This window comes from Mesocricetus auratus, unplaced genomic scaffold (assembly GCF_017639785.1).
Source record: "Mesocricetus auratus isolate SY011 unplaced genomic scaffold, BCM_Maur_2.0 Super-Scaffold_4256, whole genome shotgun sequence".
NCBI lineage: Eukaryota > Metazoa > Chordata > Mammalia > Rodentia > Cricetidae > Mesocricetus > Mesocricetus auratus.
The window spans coordinates 37,070,047-37,095,414 of NW_024429182.1; the positions used below are offsets into that span (position 1 = coordinate 37,070,047).

General features: G+C 39.7%; 1 protein-coding gene across 1 annotated transcript in view; it reads left to right on the forward strand.

The window, feature by feature from the left end:
• Mamdc2 (MAM domain containing 2) overlaps positions 1-25,368 on the forward strand; it is a 148,337-nt gene that overhangs the window by 104,162 nt on the left and 18,807 nt on the right. The window contains exons 10-11 of the mRNA XM_005063739.4: positions 13,828-13,921; positions 16,419-16,571. Of these exons, the coding sequence (XP_005063796.1) occupies positions 13,828-13,921; positions 16,419-16,571 (247 nt within the window). The remainder of the gene's footprint in view (positions 1-13,827; positions 13,922-16,418; positions 16,572-25,368) is intronic.

Here is a 25,368-nt window from a genome sequence, read left to right on the forward strand (position 1 = left end):
AGACATTTTAAAATAATAACATATTCACTAGCAACTGAATATATATTTTAAAACACAGTGCCCTAAAGTGTGATGTTTGTCTTAATAGCTCTGTTCATACTTTATTCTGTTTGTAGTATTTGGTTTATTAATTACAATAAACAAACCTTTGCTTTAGAAAAAAATAAAGAGGCCAGGATGTAACTCAGTGGTTAGGATGCTTTCCTGACAGTCATAGAACCCCCAGTTTGAGATTTACCACCTCATAAAAAAGAAAAGAAATGAAATGTCTATGAATGTATGTATTATAAAGTAAATCTTAGCCATGCCTTTAATCCCAGCACTTGGGAGGCAGAGGCAGGTGGATATCTGTGAGTTCGAAGCCAGCCTGGTATACAGAGTGAGTTCCAGGACAGGTTCCAAAGCAATACAGAGAAACCCTGTCTCAAAAAACCAAAAAAAAAAATGAAGGAAAGTAAATATTTTACTTTAGATCCCCAAATACATTAACATGTACATATAAACAAGATTTATTTTAATTAATAAATATATGTATTATTGAACATATATCCATGCATATGTAAATTTTGTGTGTACTCATATACATATTAATTATGTGTATATATAAACATATGTATATTCATTTGTGTATAACCATGATCCTGGAAAGGTAAGTGTCTTAGTTAGGATTACTATCACTGTGATAAACACCATGCAAAAAAAGAAAAAGTTGGGGAGGAAAGGGTTTATTTGGCTTATATTTCGACATCACAGTTCATCATCACAGGAAGTCAGGGCAGGAACTTAAACAGCACAGGAACCTGAAATCAGGCACTGATGTAGAGGCTGTGGAGGGGTGCTGCTTACAGGCTTGCTCCCCATGGCTTGTTCGCCCTTGTTTTCTTGTAGAACCCAGGACCACCAGCTCATGGGTGGACCCACCCACAATGGGCAGGAATCTTCCCCATCAATCACTAACTAAGAAAACACTGTGGCTTGCCTGCAGCCACATCTTAGGGAAACATTGTCTCAGTTGAGATTCTCTCTTCTCAGATGACTGTAGCTTGTATCACATTGACATGAAACTACCCAGTACAGTGAGGATGCAAGGAAATCATTCTCATGTGCTCTTTAAAAAAAGTTTTATTTACTTTAGTATTATTACTGAGGGGCATATGGTGTATGTATTCATGCGTGTACCATGGAGGAAATGTGGAGATCTGAGAACAACCTTGTGGAACCAGTTCTCTTCCTCCATTTTGTGTGGGATAGAATTCAGGTCATCAAGCCTGCATTGTCAGGCAGTAAGCACCTCTACCATTGAGCCAAACTGGGGACAAGCTGGCGCAATTTTGTAATCACCATTTAACCATATTTATAAAAATGAAAAACATCAAAACACGTATACCTTTAGTACAATGACTATATTTCTCGGGGTTTATCACAAAGAAATAACTATTGAGCCAGGCATGGTAGTACATGCCTGTAATACCAAATACCTACATTTGAGTTCATGTTCAACAATTTAGTAAGATCTTTCACAAAAAATAAAAATAAAGCCAAGTGGTGGTGGCACACGCCTTTAATCCCAGCATTTAGAAGGCAGGGACAGGAAGATTTCTGTAAGGTTGAGGTCATCCTGGTCTACAGAACTAGTGCTGGGACTACACAATGAAACCCTGTCTCGAAAGCAAAAACACAAAAGACAACAAGTGTAGCTCTGTGGTAGAGCATGTGCCTAGCATTAGCAAAGCAGGCCCGGGGTGAGATTTCAGTGTTCCCTCAAAAGGATGGAAGAGATGGGGAGATGGGTGGAAAGGGGACAGAAGAGGGAAACTGGAGGGGAGAGAGAAGGGAGGAAGGAATGGAGGAAGAGAGAGACAATTTATCTCCAGATGTTTGCTCGAGTAGTCTTGGTAAAACTGAGAAATGGAAAGTACCTGGTTACCTATTATTCAGAGTAGCTAAACAAATTGTGGCATAGATACAGAAGAGTCAGTATTATGTGAACCATGATACATACGCAAAGGACCTGGTGCAGACCCCGTGCATACTGCCTCAGTCTCTGTGAGCTCGTATTGATTTAAAAGGCCTTGCTTTCTTAGTATTCTTCATCCCCTCTGGGTCTTACACTCTTTCTGCCTCCTCTTCTGCAGTATCGGGTGGGGTGTGTATAGGTGGGGTTGTTCCTTGAGCCCCGGGAGGAGAGATTTGATGGAGACATCCTGTTTAGGGCTGAGTGAGGAGCAGTGTTTTTCAGTACCTAAAGGCAGAAGGGAGAGAATGGACAAGGAGTACAATTTTCACCATCATGAACCGGCAAGGGTCTGGTGTTTTATGCTTGGATGTGCAACTTGCAGTCATGTGGATTTGGATCAGAGACTGCCCTTGTCTTGCTCTAAAACTGTTAGATTCTGGGATCTCTTTTGCTCTCCACCCACTTTCCAGTGGCAGCAAGATCCAAAGATGATGCAGATTTTTTTAGTCAAGTAATTGTGAGGTTTGAATGTTTACCACCCAAAGAGCGATGAAAAGAATTGGCCATGGCCTGTATTCTATCCCAAGATGCCCTCTACCTCAAATTGAAGGCATGTATGAACAAAGAGAATTCTGCAATGGGAAAATCTGGAAGCTGGTCAATCTTTGTTGCTTGTCAAAGCTAGAAGTTGAATTAAATCAGATGCGTCTTTGCAAAAAGAAAAAAAAACAGATGGGTCTTTTAAGAAGAAAGCATTGGTCAGCAAAAGACTTGTTTAAAAACACATGGTCCTTTTGTGGTTTGTGGGACATGCAAACCAAATATAGCATCTGCAAGAGTCATGCTGTTGTGGTTAGTAACAATTTCCTAAAATATAGACAGGAGCTAAGAATTCTTAAATCTCACACTCTTTTCCAGGTACCACTCCTCTTAACTTGTCCTTAGAAACTAGTGGAAATTCCTTCATTTCTGCCAAGTATCTTCATTTTGAAATTTGTGTTGTTTTCTTTGTGCTTTTGTAGCTTTAAGACTCAAACACACTAACTTACTGTCAATCATTTAAATGAGTGCAATGACGTTAGATGGGCCATACTATGCGTGTGTCCACCGCATCTTAATTAAGGCTTCTAGAATATCTCTAACTATATTATAGTAATTTTATGAATAATTCCACCAACTCTGTAGCCACCACACCCAAATATATCTGTGTAAATAGTCTCCAAGGGTTTTAGCATCACAAGAAGAAGCATTCAGTTTAACCAGGGTCCCTTGATGGACATGGCCTATTTATGGTTTTACTAGCAGAAGACTGAGATGTTTTGATCTGAAGATCATTTATGGAGGCTGTCCTTCACATTCTAAATATAGGCCTAACTGGGGCTTTCCATTGCTAAAGTCAGTATTCACCCCACCACTCAACAACTCACCAGGCCACAACTCAAACAGGTCACAGAAATTTCTTTAGAAATGACTATGCAGTTTGACCAGGTTAGGTTAGCTCTTTAATACAGACAATCGTTGTTAATGGTTCAGCAAAGGCCATATTTTATTATGTCCCACAGCCTTTTACAAAGCCTGATTTCCTTTGCCTTTCAAATCCTTTCAATGCGTTGGCTAGCGTTTGCACCTCTAAAGTGAAAATTGGTAAATTTTTCTGAAACAACCTGATGTGGTTTGACTACATAAATTCCTGATACCATTTCTCTAGGTCGCCCCCCTATGCCCACTTTAAAGCTGCTTTAACCAAGAACTTACCAAGACTCTCACTATTTTAGGGACAGTTTGGCCCCTTTCACTAACAGAGCCATGAGTAGGTTTTCACACAGACCCTCTCTTCATCCTCCCCTCTAAAATCAGTCACATGTCTTACTTGCTCAGTTCCCTCTAAGTTCTTCTGCTTACTATTAGCATCTTGTTTGTAGAGAGCAGAACATTGTTTTCAAAGTGAGAAAAGACGATAACATAGAGGTAATTCTATTGCCTCACTGAGCATCCATGTCAATATAGATTACTATTCAGAAGGCTGCAAGACTGGTGGAGATTTTGGTTCTTTTCCTTTACTCTTCGGGGAAGACCAGTTTCATCAGCTAATTCTTTGGGAAATGAGGCAAAAGAGAAACAGTGAAAAGCAGACTGGCTACTGCCAGGGTGCAGATAACCTATCTGTGAGCTTTAGAAGTCAAGGATGCTGTGAGCCATGCTACAGGACCCAGAGCACCCACAACCAAGAGTCATCTGGCTTTAAAATAATCAGTAGCACTAACACTGAAACACCCTGTTGTGAATAAAAGAATAAATGTGGTATTTTTTCTTAGCATAATGAAAACTAAGTTAAGTGATAGCATCTGTTGCTACTTAGCTATATTGTTTGTAAGAATATTTGTGTAGTTCTCCATTTGCTATGTATTTGTTTCCAAAGCTAGTCTAGAGAAATTTCCTCAATGATGAATATTCTCCATCAAGACAAACACTCTCAAGAATTAGTGAAACCCAAGAGCAGAAACCATCAGGCACTGAAGCACACTGATTAATGAATATAACTAGTCCTGATTTCTGAGCTCTACTGTACACCTGTCTAAGAGATACCATCCAACTTCATGCCTAATTTTCCAGCAAATATCACAATTACATCTTTCTCCTTCTTCAATATATTTTAATATACGCTTGAGCTAAAGTTTATTTCCCACTTTTTAGAGATAGTTTACTGTCTTTGAAATATTACCAAAATTGATATAAACATTGCGATTTTAAATCTATAAACAAGAGACTAATCCTCTCGTGAACTTAGATTATGCCTGATCCTTTGACAGTCTCATTGCAACCAATATGGAAAGGGTTTTTAGTGTCTATTGATTGTACAGAATCATGGGTTGTGTTTTTATTTTGTTTTCTTTTTGAGACAGGATTTCTCTATGTAACAGCCGTAGTTGACCTGGAACTTGCTCTGTAGATCACTGACCTCAAACTCACAGAGATCCACCTTCCAAGTGAGGATATTGTACTTTTATTCATATATGAAATATATTTTGATCATAAGCCCCCATATTCTCTCTTCTCATTCATACTGGTTCCCTTTCCTCTTTCCAGGTAATTCCCCCTTTTATTTTCATGGCTCATAAATGTATATAAGAGGAAATATGTGGTATTTTTAGTTCTGACTCTTACCTGTTTCACTTACATGACAGTCTCCAGATTTATCTATTTTCCAGCAAATATCACAATTACATTTTCTTTATAGCTAAATAAATTCCATTGTGTATATATTCTTTATTTATTGTGATTTGGACACTTAGGCTGAGTCTATAAATGTGGTTATTATAAAAAAAAACATGGGCTCACCACTATGCACAGATAGAGTTCTTAAGAGCTGGCAGCAGTTTAACTTTTCTTCTGTCCTGGACAAAGTGAATACAAGGTAAGTCAGTCATTCCTTCAGTCACCAAACTGCTTGAAAATAACTTCCCCATACCAAGTAGCCTACAAGAGACATAATGCTTAGTGTTATCAGTGCTTAGGTGGGGAATGCCAGCTGCTAGACTGAACAAGATGATCTTGTTATACTTCTTTCATTTTCTGGAATGCTGACAGAGAACTGTCAAACAAATGTGAGGGTTGAGGTCTTAACTTGAATCTAGTCAGGAGATGATGGGTCTGGGAGGTCTGTGGTCAGACAGAATGACATGAGGGCTGACTAGTGTTCTACATGTTGGAGAGTCTGGCGTAGAGGCAGCCTGGTACTGTTCCAAACACCTTTAGCATTTTGTTCAACATTATCGGCATGGCAAAAAAAGGAGCCAAATATGTTTTTTGGTATGGCAAAAGGAGCCAGTAAGTCCATTCAATGTTACTTTTTGCAATCAGGGAATTCTATGTATCTGTTGGTTCAACTCAGTTAGGCACTTGGCTGCATTTAGCTACAGCATTGAATACTTTAGCATGTGGTTAATGAGACTTAATAGCTTTAATTCGGATAGACTTTGTGCCTATGGGTTGTCATAATAAATAACACTAGTCTAGAGTAAACATTAACTCATTATTGTCTCTATCTTCTGCTGGGAATTGAACCCAGTCCTGCACATGCTAGATAAGCCCTCTGCCATTGAGCTACATCACAAACATTAATCTACATTTCTGTTATAGATATCCCGATTCTTTCTTTCAACAGTAAACTGTGTCATGACCATAGTTTTATGAATCTAACATAATAATTATATAGTTAGTATGTTTTTCTAGGCCTTTTCTATTGTTTTAGAAGAATTGGAGATTGTTTTCTCTTTTAATCAACTTTTTAAGTTAGCATTGTAAATCTGTATCTGTGGCTCTGAATAATTTCCACAACACTCAGATTTAATGATCACCTATTTCTCATACTGTTGTATTCTATTTTATTTCTTTCCTTTTGAAATTTTACGCTATTTCATATGTTGCCTGCCTGCTTAATGGTCATTATAAAATAGTGCTATAGTAAACATATGAAATCATGCTAATATTTCTCATCTTTAGAATGTATTGCTATGCAAAGTGTTTGAGCTTTCCACAGGGACAGATTTAGAGGGTGGGTCATTTCACTTCTTCATAATTCATTGTGCAAAAGTACTCTTCTGGGGTACTTGTGAAAATGGACTTTAAAGCTGACAAAGGCAAAGGACGCCATTTTTCCTCTCTGTAGCACAATCAATTTGATAAATCATGAGACATACCAATGCATTCCTTCTAATATAACAATAAAATGCTAATACAGTGTGGCACTGGTTGGGAGTGATGGCAGAAATCTTTGCTTCCCAAATGCAGAATAAGTTCCCAGGCATGAGCCTAGAAAGTCAAATATTTTATATACTATTTAGATAACCTCTACAATCTCTCCAGAAGAAAGATTAACAGAAACGTAAAAAAAGAATCATGAAAGCCACCCTGTTTTGTTTTGTTCTGTGTATATCCACAGAGATAAATATTTATGTCTCTTAGCTATCCTATTTGCAAAAGGATATGAACACAGAGTCAGGAAACATTCACAGATCAGACAATTAGAACTTTCTCTGGGGAGATTATCTTAGGACATTTTATATTTGCATAGTGACAAAATGTCACATAATCTAAGATTTTGTCTTAAAATAAATTCTGTATTCTAACAAATCTGATCATCATGAGCAAAAGGACTAATGATAACACTAATGATAAAACCATAATTAGCACACATAAATAAAATTAAACCACAACATTTGGCATAGTAGAACCTAGAAAGTCAAACTTTCTCATTAATCATAAATAGAATGTTTGCTTCTGTTATGCCATCCTTTGTCTTTTTCACTTGAATGAAGATTTGCAGTTGGAGACAGGATATGAACCATAGTAGTACACACTAATTACATATTAGCCCACATATTTGAAGCAACTCACTCAACTACAGTGAAAATGCAACATAAATATTTCAGGAAGCACTGTTTAGGCATTATATATCTGTAACATACCTTTTTTCCCTTTTTAAAATTTAAATTAGAAACAAGCTTCTTTTGCATGTCAATCCCAGTTCCCTCTCCCTCCCCTCCTCCCCTGCCCCACACCAACCCTCTATCCCATTCCCTTTTTACTCCCCAGGGAGGGTGAGGTCTTCCTTCCACAGAGGATCTTCAAAGTCTGTCATATCATTTGGAGCAGGGCCTAGACCCCTCTATGTGAATCGGGCTCCCAAAGTTCATTCGTGTACTAGGGATCTACTACCAGAGGCCCCATAGATTAATCAGACCTCCAAACTGACACCCTCGTTCAGGGGGACTGGAACAGTCCTATGCTGGTTTCCAGCTATCAGTCTAGAGTCCAATAGCACCCCTTTTTCAGGTCAGCTCTTTCTGTGGGTTTCTCCAGCCTGGTCTTGACCCTTTTACTCATCACTCCTCCCTCTCTGCAACTGGATTCCAGGAGTTCATCTCAGTGTTTAGCTGTGTATCTGCTTCTGCTTCCATCAGCTACTGGATGAAGGCTCTAGGATGGCATATAAGGTAGTCATCAATCTCATTATCCGGGAAGGGGATTTAATGTGGCCTCTCCAATATTGCTTAGATTGTTAGTTGGGGTCAACCTTGTGGATCTCTGGACCTTTCCCTAGTGCCAGATTTCTCTTTAAACCTATAATGGCTCCCTCTATTATGGTATCTCTTTTCTTGCTCTCCTCTATTCTTCCCCTGATGGGATCTCCCTGCTCTCTCCTGTCCTCCTCTCTCCTCCTCTTCTCCCCTTCTCTTTCTCCTAACCCCCTCTCTTCTTCCCCATGCTCCTAATTAGCTCAGGAGATCTTGTCCCTTTTCCCTTCTCTGGGGGACCATGTTTGTCTCTCTTAGGGTCCTCCTTGTTTCCTAGCTTCTCTGGCAGTGTGGATTGTAATATACCTTTTTAAACTGGTCCAATAATAAAAAATCAAAATCTCTCCCTCTCTCTTTCTCCCTCTGTGTGTGTGTGTGTGTGTGTGTGTGTGTGTGTGTGTGTGTGTATGTGAGAGAGAGAGAGAGAGCACGCATGTGTGTCACACATTCACATAGACACACACACACTGAATTTAATGATTTATGGTATGGATTTTTTTCCTTCACACACAACAATAAAACTACCATGACAAATCCTTCCACATAGGGGATGTCTAGATTCTATCATTTTACTCTTGGTAGGGTCAAGGCACTCCCCTAAGAGTCCAGGCTGAGAGAGCATCTCTCTTTGTGCTATAGGCACATGAAGACAGATTGTATACCAGGGATAGACACTGATCCACAGCTCAGAGCCCCATAGGTTGTCCAGGCCTTCTCACTGACACTCACATTTGGGGGGTCCAGATCAGTCCCATTCTGGCCTCCCCACTGTCGGTCTGGGGTCCAAGAGCACTCCCCTGTTCAGATCAGCTGTCTCTGCTGGTTTTGCCAGCCCATTCTTTGCCAATTTGCTCATCATTCCTCTCTCTCTGTCACTGGGTTCCTTGGGTTCAGTTCAGTGCTTAGTTGTGTGTTTGCCTCTGCTTCCATCAGTCCCAGGATGAAGGCTCCCGGATAGTTATAGACATCAAGTTCATTATCAGGAATGGGCATTCGAGAGGGAGGGTGGAAGGGGAGTGCGGGAGGAGGGGAGGGAGAGGGAACCAGGATTGACATGTAAAACAAGCTATTTAAAATTAAAAAAAAAAAACTACCATGACTGATAAAATAATCATGTTAGGGATTTTATTCATCTTTGTCTTAGAAATGGAGCAGAAGTTTCTGGATGGGTGGTCAATGTGACTTTGTCCATAGTGTAAATAAAGCATACTGCTAAACAATTCTTTCCAAAACAACCAATAATGTTTTACTGGAAATGTGTGAAAGATGCTTGGGAAACAACCACCAGAGACAGATATTGGGGTTCAAGCTTCAAGCTGAAGATCAGAGAAGTAAAGCAGCCAAGCCAGTAGATCTTACCTCTACCAACCAGAAATGGCAATCCTGTCTCTACAAATCCTCAAAGGCAAAAGCTCTAAATTCCTGTCTCCTCCTCCTTTTGTTCCAGTCATATCCTCCTGTCTCCACTTTCCTAGTACCTGTGATCATCGTAAGTGCTGGGATCAAAGGCGTGAGCTGTATTACTCTGAACTCTTGTTTAGGCCAGGGTGACCTTGAACTCAGAGAAATCCATCTTCTTGTCTCCTGAGTCCTGGGATTAAAGTGTGTCACCACTGCCTGTCTAGCTAGTATGACTGCTGGTATTAAAGGTGTGCATGACCTCTATAGCTTGGGGTTGGCTTTGTTTTCTCAATCCTCAGGCAAGCTTTAGTAAATCATAAATAATATATCACCACAATTCCCTCTTTTTGTTTAATACAAAAAGAAAGCTACAACTGAAATAGGAAAAACTATATACAACAAGTACATTAATTATATACAATATATACAGGCAACAAGTTCATCAACAACAATGTCTAGTCCATTTGCATTTGACAAATTCAGAGAAAATACTCCATTATCTATTCTATCTTGGTTAGTTCAAAATCTTGTACCTAATTTATTTTCTAGTCTAATTTGCATTATCAAATTATCTTTTTATGTCTCTCAACTATACATTCTTTACATTTCTTGAATTTCTTTTTGAGACAGGGTTTCTCTGTGTTAACAGTTCTGCCTGTTCTTAAACTCTCTTTGTAGGTCATGCTGGCTTCAAATTCACTGAGATTCACATACTTCTGCTTCCCAAGTGATGGAATTAAAGGCTTGTGTCACCTCCACTTGGCTTAGATTCAATCTCCTCTTTGAAGACTTCAGAGATCGCATTAGGCCAGATTATTTCTTTACTTGATAATTTTTTCCAGGTAGTTCTCCCTTCTCCTTTGAGTGTTTATTTGTCCAAACGTCTTAAATTCCCCCAAGATGTTTGTTTTATTTTCCTGAAAAGACAAAAAGTTAACCCTTCCCCAACCCTAACTTTGGGGAGGTTCCTAATCTAATCTTTATCAATTTTGATTTATGGTTTCTCCTGAAAGATTTTTTAATCTTCTAAAACTCTTCTATCATCCAGAGCAGTATGGTTTCTTACTATAGGCATTAGGTTCTTTAATTGCTCTTGGAAGAAATTTCCTCCAAGGTTACAGGAAATAACTGAACAGAATTTGGCATGGGGGACTTCAAGAGGCCCCTTGAGGCATTTCCCACAGGCAAAATATTGCCTTGATAATTTCCTATTGACCTACATTCCTTAATCCAATACCTGCCTTTGCCACACTTTCTGCATAATTCAGAAGGGAGAAGCATTCTGTTTGATTATATTTATAAAAATAAATGTTTCTAGAAATTCCCTGTTTATAATTCCTTTTAAGATGACCTTGCATGGTACAATTAAAAAACTAAAAAAAATTAAAAATTAAAAACATTTGACATTTTAATTTTTCTTTAAGCCTCTTGAAATCACCTCTCCTATCCATGTGTCATCATCATGATCATGAGGTTCAATATTAATTGTATCTTGGGTCCAATACTCCAAAAGTGCTGACCTTGCTTTTAAAGGCCTACTTACTCTTTTGCACTGGGCATTAGCATTTTAAAAAGCCATAGTTTCAAATATTATTTTTTTAGCTTCTGAATCTGATGTCATTCTATTTACTACTGATAACAGTCTTTGTAAGAAATCTGTGAAGGCTTCCTTTGGGCCCTGTATAACTTTTGTAAATGATTCAATTTTCTTTCCTGCTTCTCCAATTCTTCCCAAGCATTCAAAGCTGCTGCACAGCATAAACCCGGGATGTGATCATCATATCGGCATTGCCTTTCTAAAGTAGCGTTAATCTCCTTCTCCAAGAATTCGATCTTGGGAGATAGCCATACCTCTTGTTTTAGCCTTTTGTTCAACATTCTTAGCCTCTTCTCTGAACCAGGAAACCTGTCATAATTGTGATCCAGGCTCTTGGACAGCTTTAATAGAATCTGTCCAACCTATAGGAATAACGCTATTACATACAGCCACGTGTTTATCATCTGCTTCACAAATAGTGAATGGATGCTGAATGAGACTACTGCTTCCTTTAATTTCCCTAAATCTAACACTGTCACAGGCTTCCAAGTAGCTCTTATAGAACCTCTTGCATTCGGCACTTCCTGTAAGGTTACTGGATATATTGAAGTTGGTTCTTTTAAAGACCTTAGAGAGTTCCTTTTTAACCTGAAAATGAAATGCTGAACTTGTTTTTCCATGTGATTCCTCAGTTTGAATTTGAATATCTCTATAATCTGCTTGATTAAGTTTTTTCTTTTTTTTAATTTTTATTTTTAAATTTAAATTAGAAGCAAGGTTGCATCACATATCAATCCCAGGTCCTTCTCCCTTTCCCTCCCCTCCTCCCACCAACACCCCAATATCCCCTCATTTCCCCAGGAAGGGTGAGACCCCCCCATGGGGGTGTCCATAGTCTGTCATTTCATCTAGGGCAGGACTTAGACCCTCCCCCCCAGAGTCCAGGGTGAGAGTGCATCTCTCATTGTTGGATGGGCACCCAAAGTCCATTTGTATGCCAGGGATACATGCTGATCTACTACCCGAGGCCCAACAGATTGCCTAGGCCTCCTCACTGACACCTGCATTCAGGGGGTCTTGATCAGTCCCATGCTGGATTCCCAGCCTTCAGTCTGAGATTCAAGAGCTAACCCTTGTCAGGTCAGATGTTTCTGGGGGTTAAACCAGCCCAGTCTTAACCCCTTTGCTCATCAGTCCTCCCTCTCTGTCACTGGGTTCCTTGAGTTCAGCTCAGTGTTTAGCTGTGGGAGTCTGCCTATGCTTCCATCAGCCATTGGATGAAGGTTCTGTTCCCCAGACTGTCTGGCCATAGGATTGTAGGCTAGCACTCCCCAGGTCTATGTCTAAAATCCATATATGAGAGAGTACATACCATGTTTATCTTTTTGTAAATGGGTTACCTCACTCAGGATGGTTTCTTCTAGTGTCGTCCATTTGCCTGCAAATTTCAAGATTCCATTTTTTTCCGCTGAGTAGTACTCCATTATGTAAATGTACCACATTTTCTCTATTCACTCTTCAGTTGTGGGTCATCTAGGTTGCTTCCAGGATCTAGCTATTACAAATAATGCTGCTATGAACATAGTGGAACAGACATCCTTGTTGTATGAATGAATGGACATCTTTTGGGTATATGCCTAAGAGTGGAATTGCGGGGTCTTGTGGTAGGCTTATTCCCATTTTCCTGAGGAATCTCCATACTGATTTCCAAAGTGGCTGTACAAGTTTGCACTGCCACCAGCAATGGATGAGTATTCCCCTTTCTCCACATCCTCTCCCGCATAAGCTGTCATTGGTGTTTTTGATTTTAGACCTTCTGACAGGAGTAAGATGATATCTTAGGGTTGTTTTGATTTGCATTTCCCTAATGGCTAAGGATGTTGAGCACTTTCTTAAGTGTCTCTCAGCCATTTTAGACTCCTCTATTGAGAATTCTTTACTTAGTTCAGTCCCCCACTTTTTAATTGGGTCCTTTGGTGTTTTGGAGAATAGCTTCTTGAGTTCTTTGTAAATTTTGGAGATCAGTCCTCTGTCAGATGTGGAGTTAGTAAATATCTTTTCCCAATCTGTGGGTTGCCTTTTTGTCTTGCTGACTGTGTCCTTTGCCTTACAGAAGCTTCTCAGTTTCAGGAGGTCCCATTTATTAATTGTCGATCTCAGTGTTTGTGCTACTGGTGTTATGTTCAGGAAGCGGTCTCCTGTACCAATTCGTTCAAGGGTACCACCCACTTTCTCTTCTAATAGATTCAGTGGGGCTGGATTTATGTTGAGGTCTTTGGTCCATTTGGACTTAAGTTTTGTGCATGGTGATAGACATGGATCTATCCGCATTCTTCTACATGCCAACATCCAGTTATGCCAGATCCATTTGTTGAAGATGCTTTCTTTTTCCATTGTATATTTTTAGCCCCACACACTTATAGTGGGAGACTACAACACTCCACTGTCACCACTCGACAGGACTACAAGACAGAAACTTAACCAAAAAAAAAGGAACTAATAGAAATTATGACCCAATTGGGTTTTTTGTTTGTTTGGTTGGTTGGTTGGTTTTATGAGACAGGGTTTCTCTGTATTGTTTTGGAGGCTGTCGGTCCAGCTCGGCCTCGAACTCACAGAGATCCGCCTGCCTCTGCCTCCTGAGTGCTGGGATTAAAGGTGTGTGCCACCATCACCCGGCGACCCAATTGGGTTTGACAGACTTCTATAAAACATTCCATCCAAACACAAAAGAATATACCTTCTTCTCAGCGCCACATGGAAGCTTCTCAAAAATTGACCACATACTTGGCAACATAGCAAACCTCAACAGGTATAGCTAACATAACTCATAACTTTATTTTTATGGATTACAGGTGGTTTTTATGAGCCTATGCAAAAGCTTTTGGGACTGTGGACTTGTAGCCTTGGATGACATTACCATACAATTTGGAAACTGCCAGTCTCCAGGTAAGAGGACTATTAGTCATTCCAGCTGTTCGTCTCTCCACCCTATGATGGACATTTCCAGATACTCTAAGAACCTCATACATTTTATCCATACTATTCTGTCCCTTGCTTTCCCTAATACACACATTCTCAGAGAACTTTGTAGTAGATTCTACAAGTTGGAAATGAAGACTCTAGTGTTCTGTGTGACTTTGTATGTATATCTTGATTCCCTTTCCTCATTGTAAGAAAAATTATCAATACCTCCCTGAATTTGGGGACAAGACACATACATTCCCTAGCTTATGAACTGCCTCCAAATAGTACTTTAAAAGCAACTGCCCTCTATCTTAACTAGTATTATAATTGTCATTGTACTTTTAGAGAAGGCACATTTTCAAGTAATATTGATGGCATTGCTATTTAACAAATACTTGTGAGACATATACCATTACATTTTTTAAATAGCCAATATTTTCTAAGTCAATTAAGTGACAATAAAACAATAGACCCTACAGCAGCTACAGGGGACCTAGGCTTGTGCTGCTGCTTATAGCGGCCTAATGGTTATTTGTTATTTTATTTTTCAGTTCCTTTAAAGTTTTGTACAATATTGTTTTGATCATATTGGTCTTACCAACTCTTCCCAGAATGACTCCCTTTCCCATATTCACCTAACTTTTTGTTTTTGTTTTTAAAACTCTTCAAGATCAATTTGTGCTGCCTAAAGTATTCTTAGATGTGTGTTCTTCCACTGAAACATGGTCAACTTGTGAAGGGCTGCACTCTTAGATAAATCTGATCCTTCCTTTTCCAGCAACTATCAATTATGAGGGGTAGAATTGTGTACCCACCACCCCTCTGCATACTGGGATTCAGTCTTGCTTGGGCTTGCACAAGTGTTATGCATGCTGTCACAAATGTGAGTCCATATGTACAGGTTTCCTACTGTTTCCAGGATATGTTTCATTGCAGTCATCTGCAGATGCTGGCTATGACACTTTTTTCACCTATACTTCCATGATGATCCCTGAGCCTTGGGATGAGGGTGCAATGGTTCTTTCAAAGACCTCAGGAAAGAATTCCTAAATTAATGAGAAGTAAAGTTGGAGCTTATTAAAAAAAGGTTTAACACCAATTTATGTTCTAGTGTCAACACAAAATGCTTAGGAAAAGGACAGTAAACACCCAAGACATGACTGCGGAGCTTCTCTAGAGTTTTCTTTTTTCTTCCTTTTTTTAATTTAAGTTAGAAACAAGCTTGTTTCACATGTCTTCTCTAGAGTTTTCATAGTCATATATATAATATATAATTTTGGTGGCTTCTGGAGTTACATTGGTCAAAGGGTTTCTAAGAACTTTTTCTTTTTATAGTGAAAGAGATAATAAGGTAGTTTCTGGTGTATACTGGTAAACATAAGGGCTGTAAAGAAGACAAAACCATAGGCCACAGGGTTTATGAATTCCCTACTGTATTAGCTGCAAGGGGGTTGACACATATTTTATCTGCAAACCAAGTTCAAATCTTATTTGTGAGATTCTCAGAACATAACATATTTGCATCTAAAAATGGAGTAAGGTTAAATTTAAGTCACATACAAGGCTCACTGCTATTTTAGCATTATTATTTAAAATAGTTCTAGACTTGTGTCAAATCCTCCACTCTTGGCTGGCTTGAGACCAGCCAGACTCCAGAATGAGCTTCCCCAGACATTTCTTCATAATTTCACCTTTATTTTTATCTTACTTCAGACTAAGCATTGAAGATAGTGAGAAACTAATGTCATGGTAGCTAGTAGCATTCTAGACATGGTGGGCAATGAGTAAATGGTACGTACCTCAATGATTCTCAATATTCATCTCTTTAACAAATAGCCAAAGTGTAGTAACAGTCTGTTTGTGGGGAATAGTTAAAAACCATATTAGAGCTGGTGGCCTAGCTCAGCAGCAGACACTTACACAACTTACACAGGATCTGTGTTTACTCCTCCTGATATAAAATCAATTTAGGGGAAGATACCTCGCTTTCAGCCCATTGGTTTCTGTGTTCTTGGAAGGATAATACCAATAAGAGTATCCACACTCAAGGCATAGAACAGGGAATGGGTCCTCATTAATTAGCACTGTATATAAAACAAGACACAAGGGGAAAATAAAAATCAGACAATCGTTGAATTTTACTAAAAAAATATGGCTATAGGAAGGTGCTAGACGTAGTGCATCTCCAGTTTTCAGAGCTTTGTGATTCCACTCACACAAATTCTCAAGTTGAGGTGGGTGGCGTCTTGTTCAAAGTAACCCAATATTTCAGATCTAGATTTTCGATTCGGTGTCATGATAGCACCCATGATGGAACACAGATTGGCTGGAAGTAAGGCTTGGTAGGCCACCTCTGCGGGTCTGCCTCTGCATAGGCTTGACATATGGCCAGACATGCAAAGTGGGCTGCTAGGAGCCATGAGAATATGCATATTCATCAGCTGTCTCAGCAATTGCAACACCTGCTGTTTCCTTGCAGAGAGACTTCCACCTCCACCTGGAGAGTGCACTTTCGATCAAGATGAATGTGCGTTTACACAGGAGAAAAGAAACCGGAGCAGCTGGCACAGGGGGAGAGGAGAAACTCCCACATCTTACACAGGGCCCAAGGGAGATCACACTACTGGGGTAGGTGAGTTATGCCACATGGTGCTGTTTCCTAAGAACATAACTTAGCATACTAGAGGTCATTTACCACATTTTGAGTGTGCAGATTCATGTCTTGTGGCTAGAATGAACTACATGTGATTCTATACACGTGAGATTTTTAATAGATTTTTGGAAAATTGCCTTTTAGGTTTATGATACTGATTAATGTATGTTGTTGCAAAGATAATTTAGAACTAGGTTTTAAAAACTTAAAGTAACAAAAGTGAGGGGTATTCAAAATTGGAGCTGGGGTTTAGTATATAACTGTACAGGCAGATTGGGAGTATGCAGAAAAGTTCAGTTCTGTGTTTTCTATAGCTGACACAAGGACAGAAAATTCTTCTCTGAATTGTGATTCACTGTGTTGTGATAACATAGCGGGAGCAGATAGGTGGAGGGATAGATAATCAGGGAATACATTATCTATCCCCTCCCCCACAACCACAGACTAGGTCTTTTGCTCAGGATGATCTAGAAGTCAGGATCTACCTGCCTCAGTTTCCTGTGAGCTCAGGGATGTAGATATATGCCACCATGCCTGGCTTAGGAGTATGTTTTCAACACAGAATGTATAAACTATAATAGGACAAACTCAAGGTTACTACTGTATATCAGCAAGTGAAACGGTCAGTGGTAAAAATATGCTCCCATTATCAGTTAATGCACAACCTTAAATTGAAAGAAGGAAAGCTGTCCCTGAACTAAACTCACAGACATCCTTGACACTAAGCTTCAGGGTCCTTAAAGAAAAGTCAGGAGGATGTGGTGAGTTATACTGTGCTTACCTTATGACCAACCTCAAGATAAATCTATGACCAAGTACCAAGGATCAATATACAATGTATGTAACCTTTCTACTGAATTAGGCAACATTGGTAGAATTTAACCACGAATAACTTTATTTTTCTTTCCATCATTCAATTCAGTTATATCTTAAAGACTTCTCTCTCCACTCCAAGTTTTGCTGAGGTATTAGAACAGTCATAATTCAGGCATGTTAAAAAGTATAGTCCAAATAAAAAGCTTCCATTTCTCATTCATTCAAAATGCTTCTAATCTCTTCAGCTTGGCCTTGACTCCTTGTCTCAAAAGGATAAAGGAGATGACTGTATAGTCGTTAATCTTTGTTTTGTCCCCTTTCCTACCTTCCCTGTTTGTCATCCTCTAGTCAGGGCAGGTAGAGGAAGAATTAAAAGACAAGAACTTTAAAAATAGTTGTTGCTGTTTTAAATTCTCTCTTGGCTATTGACTGTTTCCTAGTTATGACAGATGCCAATGGTGGCCAACTGGAACTTCTGCAGCACACCATTCCTGGCAGTGTCCACTCTGCCTTACCCTCTGTAATCACTTGCTGCCTCCACATTAAGGTACACACCTCTATACAGCCACCCAGGCTTATCTGAAAGTTTCTGTTTTGTTTGAAGAGCAATTGATTTTATCCATCTTCCCAGAAATTAATGCACTCCACCTAAAATGTGTCACCCAGTGCTACTGCTGCTCTTTTTCTATACTGCTTTGGTAGACTCAGGAAGATTATTTTCTCAGAGAAGGATGTTGCTAGAGAGATTCAGCACTGCCCAAAGGTAGACCAGATGTCCACTTTTGGTATTGAATAATGATTCTAAAAGAATAATGAGACCTATTAGGCTCCATCTGAAAATGCATCAGGAAGTTACAATAATAACTGGCAACATAAAACAGAAACAATCTAAATTGATGTAAGTAGACAGGGAATACTTTGTTGAACTTTGAAACAGGAAATGATCAGTTCAGCTACATTCTGATGCAAGGGATAATCTGGGGACTCTTTTCTCCTTCCACTTCTCTGTGATGAGTTTTCTGGATTGGTTCCAGTATCACCCATGATATCCTATCACAGTAAGAAATTGGCTAAGCAAAGACAGCCTCAAGGACTTTCAACACTGAATTTTGCAGAAAGGGATAAGTCTGATGAAAACCTCCAAAATGAGCCCCCCCTTTGTTGAAAAAAAAAGGTATTACTATAGAGCCCTGGTTGGCTTGACACTTGCTATAAGACAAGGCTGGCCTTAGATTTACAGAGATCCACCTTCCTCTGCCAACCTCACAAGTGCTAGAATTAAAGGCCTGTGACACCAAGCACAGCCAAACTGAGATTTTTGGCTCTGAATAGCAATGTCATAAGGGCAGAGTACTATATAACCATTGAATTCCCATGGTACTTAATATTGCAACTTATACAAGATAGGCAAAAATATTGTATAAGTGAACAAATGCATGAATGAGTGAATGAATGAATGAAAGCCTTTACTGAAACATATAAGAATGATCATTATTTAGCCAGCCCTCCAATAACTAGCACAGTGATACACACCTATAATCGCAGCACTTGGAAGCTGAGGTAGGAATAGTACAAATTTAAGACCATCCTGGGTCATATAATGAGATCCAAACCACAATTAGCTATTTAGCAAGTCCTGCCTCAAAACAAAAAAACAGCAAAACCATCTTTAGAAAAAATAAGATTGTGAGAAGATACTATTTTTAATATCCACTCCAGTATAGAAAAGTCGATCAATTTAGCTCATCTGTTATGAAACTTTTTATCCTGGGAGAAGGTTGAGAGTTCCTTTTATGCAGGCATAAAGAAGGTTTTAGTTAGAGGCATGAAAAGGTACTCTGGAAGATAAGCATAAGATGATTTTGTGGGGAGGAATTCTGGATAATGAAGATCATGGAATGCCTTGGACATGGAAGACAGGGCAGAATCAAAGTATTAGGTAGTGAAGGAGCCATTCCTGAAAAGAGCACAGGGAAGTATCAAGGCCAGGGGTAGAAGAGACCCATAGGTTTTGGAGTTGGGATAACCCAACATACTGTATTCATTGGGTATGGCCTTAAGAAAGCTACTTAATTTCCAGTTTCAGCTTTGACATCTAAAAAAAAAGAATATCTACAACTTCCTACTCATTTACACGATTTCAAGAAGTGCTCCAAGATCAAGATGTTCTCATGGTTGCTTTCCTCTGGCCTCTCTGGCTTTCCGTTGGCCATCTTCTTGCTGTGTCTACATATGGTCTTCCCTCTGTGCCAACACATCCATGATGTCCCTTTGGTTATGACATTTGTATTGAATCAGGATCTACCCTAGCAATCCTCTTTTAATTCAATTACTTCTTTAAAAGCTCAGTCTTTAAATGTAACCACACTCTGATATACTGGGGTTAGGTCCTCATCGTGTATGTTTTGGAGAGATGCAACTTAACCCATAGCAGGCTCCTTCCCAGGAATCAGTGTCATGGGCTGAATATCAAAGGAGAAGGAAAATTCTTTAAAGTGACAGCCCAGGCCTGCTCCTGCTCCTCATGGCTTTATGCTACAGTCTACGTTTGTCTGACTCATAGAACATGTTCTACCTCCTCCTCACACATTCAAAACTATGAAAATCTATTAAAAACACGTGCAATATATATTAAATAATACATAATTCTAGTACTTTACTGACAATCATTACCGAGCTATGGGAATATATGTTAATTAACTTGGGATGGCTTTGTTTGAAGATAGTGTGGTTGTGTTTTCTTTGTCTCTTTGAAAACTTAAAAAAATGTTTCAGCTGACTAGGGTGAAACTTCACAGCAAAAGAATGAATGCAAATGTTTCTTAGTGAATTCCATATTTATTCTGAATAAATACTAGATATATTAAATGAAAGTCTCTGGTGCACAGTGTAGAGAATGCTGATTTAAAAAATCAATAATTTTACCTGATTCAATATTAAATTCCAAAAGATTCTCAAGATGACTTTCAGATTTTTAATTCATAAAATATTTTGGAATCTATCTTTTCATTCCTGCACATAATAATGCAAGTAAGAAAACAAATTCTACTATACTATGCCCAAGGTACCTATAGATCTATATAGCATTTAGTCAGGGCTGTTAATTACTTTAATGACCCTTTCGCTGTAAACCTAGGGATCGTTTGTTGAACATTTACGCTGGAGGGGCAGGTGGGGGGCGGATAGCTCTGTACCTAGAATCTTTATACCCTTTCTATAATCTGTAAAGGAGGTGGAACATCCCATTTTTCAGACAGGTAAATAAAAGTTTGGGGAAGTTAAGTTCCCTTTCAGGGCTACATAGTAGTAGCTGGGTTTCAGATTTATTTGGTTCCAGTGACCATATTCTTTCCTAACTGTCTTTTGGAGTCTCCCAGTCTACATGACACGGACATATCAAACATGACTCATAATACATGTGGCCATCAGAAATAATCTGCAGGTTTCCTGAACTATTTCTAGTGTCTGTATTCTGATATTATGAGTGTAACTCCAGGAGTGCACCCCATATTCCTTATACATGGAAAAGTAGCTTTCTTGTCTCCAAGTCTTTAACAGTATGAGCTAAATAAGGCTGATAAATGAACTCTCAGTTCAAAACAAGGAAAGTGGGGCTGGAGAGATGGCTCAGAGGTTAAGAGCACTAGGAGCACTAGCAGCTCTTCCAGAGGACCTGAGTTCAATTCCCAACAACCACATGGTGCCCTCTTCTGGTGTACAATCATACATGCAGGCAGAACACTGTATGTATAATAAATAAAGATCTGTTTTATAAAGAGAGGCAGCGAGGTGTGACCTATTCAAAAACAAAAGCATAAACAATCTTCTCTTTTTTTTTTCTTTTTTAATTTCAAGCTTGATTCACATGTCAATCCCAGCTCCCTCTCCCTCCCCTCCTCCCCCACCAGCTCCCCTAGGCCCCCACCCAATCCCCACTCCATTCCTCAGGGAGGGTGAGACCATCCGTGGGGGATCCCCAGAGTCTGCCATTTTGTCCAGGGCAGGGCCCAGGTTCTTCCCCAAGAGATCAGGCTGAGAGAGCATCCCTCCCTGTGAAAGGGGCATCCAAAGTCCATCTGTATGTCTGGGACAAACACCAATCCACTGCCCAAGGACCCACAGATTGTCCAGGCCCCCTTGATGACACCCACATTCAGGAGGTCTGGATCAGTCCCAAGCTGATCTCCCAGCCATCAGGCAGGGGTCTCAGAGCTCCCCCTTGTTCAGTTCAGCTAAGACACCCACAGTTAAACATTGAACTGAACTCCTGGAACCCAGCATCAGAGAGAGGGGAATGATGAGCAAAGGGGTCAAGACCAGGCTGGTGAAACCCACAAAGACTCTTCTAAAACAACTGACTTTTGTTTTCTATGCATTTATTTAATTGGAGAGAGAGAGAGAGAGAGAGAGAGAGAGAGAGAGAGAGAGAGAGAGAGAGAGCACATGCATGCACATGCCACAGTGTGAGTGTGGAGGTAATTTCTGGAGCTTGTTCTCCATTTACCATTTAGATTCCAGAGACCAAACTCAGGGAAAACACCTTTACCCTCTCAGCCATCTCACCAGCCTCCAAACAACTAACTGTTCAAGCTACCAGCATCAGAAGCTTCATGTATGTAAGAATCAAATGTCTTGAAATGGGAGTTACAATTAGTATCACACAACCCAGGGTCCACACTTGATTCATTCCACATCTCTGAGCACTCAATACTCATTACATACCAAAAAAAACTCATCCAAATGACTCAAAGCTACAAGTAAAGCAATAAAGGTCAAGTTCTAGAAATGATGGGACTATACAAGGCAGCAGCTCTCCTTTGCAGTCTCTTGAAAGATGAGCCAAAGTAGGTCAGGAATAGTAAGGAATGTAAATGCCTGTTAGAATGAAGAAATAGCAGGCATGAGACATGCAACCCTCTAAGCAGTGGGACAGCTTTCAGGAACTCTGTTACAATACTGGCCATAGGATACTGTCAACTAGGAGTTCCACGAATGTGGAGCCTCAGATGTGATCTTATGTGAAGGTAGTACACTTAAAGCTATGAGTCGCCATAGCAGGAATGGGAACAAGGCAATATAACAAGGAAATTATCCATCCATACAACAATGACGCATCCTTGACTTGGCCACTGCTATGTCCAATTGATTGCTTGAGATAGTGGGAGCATCTAATAAACCATGTTGAACTATGTCTCGTGGCCATCAACTAGAGAGTAAAAGGGAAAAAGTATGTTTTCATACACTCCCACCCTCACTAGCCTAGATATGTGCCCATTTAGCGCTGACTCCCCACTCCTACCTCATTCACATGGATGCAGAGAAATTCTTCAGAGGCTTAAGCTAAGAGTGACTGACAACACCTCTACATTGAAGACCAAAAGCCATTGGTACCTGCCTTGGGCCCAAGATAAATCATCTACAAAAGTGCTTTTGAATCAGTCCTATCCCTTCGCTTTTCCTGCTTAAAGCCTGTCAGTTTACAGTTGACAGAACTCAAACAAAGGAGGAAAAAAGAAAGATGGGTGGGGAATGGGGGATGCAAACCTATTTTATAGATGGCTGCATTAGATAAACAGTCAATACATGTCCAATAAATGAAAAGAAAAGCTCAGAAAAGCCACACTATTAATATATCAAGCTGCTGTGTGTCTGTCAGAATCAATATATCATCTCAGGTTAAATAAAGACAAGCCCTGTGAATGAAGCTCTTCAATTTAGCTGCCAAATGTGTCAAATAATGTTAATTTCCCAGGAATGGAGTGTTTGAGAAGTGGCCCACCTGTTCTGACTCAGTCTCTGCCCATCTTGTCCTTGCAAGTGCCTTATTCATAAAGCTCTCCGTTTATAGCTCTGTCACTGGAGAGGTGCAGATGTGGTAAGGCTGAGTAAAAAAAAAATTACTGTTCTTAGCAAGAGTCAAGCATTTCTCTTGAACAAGTATTCTTGAGCTGTTAGGGCTATTGGTTAATTGCCTGAATACTGGTAAAGTTAGTTTTGGCCATTTTGTTTTTGCCAGTGTTCTTCTTGCTTTTATGGCGATCTTTAGATCCTCAGAGGTCCTTATTCTGCTTCTCAGGAACCCTTCTGACTACCTGCTTTCTTTTTAATTGATTCAAGTAAATTGGTGAAATTCTCTATCTTTCCACTTTCTTGACTGTATCCACATATTTACATATACATATGAACGTGTGTGTGTATGTATGTGTGTTTTATAGTGCTGAGGATTGAACCCAGGGCCCTGTACATACAGAGCAAGAGTGGCATTATTAATCTATATCCTAACCCTTTATTAAACTACAATCTCTTATATGATAATTCCACGTTATGAGTTACCTGTTTCCCCAGGTGGAATTTGTCTGTGTAAACACACATACACCTTAAAATCTATAATAAACTTTACTGAAATCTAGTTGTTGTAAATGAAAGCTCACAGAACACGTCTGTGACGGTGTTTTCCTCTCAGAGGATAAGAGCTGAGGCCACGTGAGGTGGCTGTGCCTCTGCTTTCTTGGGCTCCCATCTGGTTCTGCCTACAGTCCAGGCATATTTTTCAAGAATGGAGTCTGGAGTTTATTTAGTATGTACTAAACTTAAACTTTGTCTCTAGCTGGTGAGATGGCAGAAGACCTTACTTTGTTTTGAATTTAACTTTCTGTCTCTTGATCTTTTCAAGTTAAGAATTTGATAAATGCCTCAAGAGAAGATGGCCAAGCAATATAACCTCTTTCTGTCGCTCTTTCCTCATGTGTGTCCCTACCAACTCTACTGCTTGAGCAACTTTGAACGCTAATTACTTTCTGCTCACAACAGTAACTTGTTGGTGTCTCTGCCACAATGTCTAAAGGGCAGCAACTCAGAGAACCTCGGGTTCATTCTGTGGACCTTCCATTTTCTCTGCAATCTGTTGGTTCCTCAATGCCTTGGAGCTTGGAACAGTAGCTCTGAAACAGGTGTCATCCCTGTTAGATCAGGATTGGCCAAGCCAATATGAAAATAAAAGAAAAAGGAGAGCTATGTTGACAGAAGTGGGTTGTTCTTTAAGCAGAACAATGAAGAGAAGCAGGAGTGAAGACAGTACACAGAGATGCAGGGGGCCTGGATATGTTCCCTTGCAGTCTCATAGATGCAAATGCAAACAGAGGTTGGAATGCTGACCTTATCTGGAGCTTGCCAGTTCCTAACTCCCTGAAGATGTCATGAGCCTGCAACTTTCCTGTTAATTTCTCAGCTCACCTGAGGTTTTTAAACCATTAGCCCTTCAAGACCCTGAATGTTTGCTTTTTTTTCTGTTTGTCTGTCCTAAGTTTCCTCTAGGCATACTAGAACAGTTCCACTCACATACTACAGCCAGAAGAGGCTGCTCTGATATCATACATCTTCTGGAACATCGTTTACTTACAACAGATTTTTTAATAATTTATTTTTATTTTATCTTCATTGGTGTTTTGCCTGCATATATGTCTGTGTGAGGGTGCTGCACCTACTGGAACTGGAGTTACAGACAGCTGTGAGTTGTCACACGGGTGCTGGGAAATGAACTCAGGACCTCTGGAAGAGCAGCTAGTGCTCTTAACCTCTGAGCCATCTCTCCAGCTCCCACAACAGATTGTTTTGCTCAGAGGTTAGGAGTATTGCTCTGTTCTAGACTACAAACCAACCAATCATTTTTAAAAATATTTTATTTATTATTTGACAACTTCAAACATGTATATAATGTATCTTGATCATAACCAACCCAAATAACTTTTCCTACTGTCCCCAGACTCTCCCCTAAGGCATTCCCTTCCCACCTTTATGTACTCTTCATTTTTCTTTTCTTTATTTCTTCCTTTTTTTTTAGAAATAACCCATTGAGTCTGCATTTGCATGGGTGTAGGATCATCTAGCACAGCATGGGCTTATTAGTGGCCACACTTCCAAAGAAAAATGACTCCCTCTCCCAACAACCATCAATTGTCAA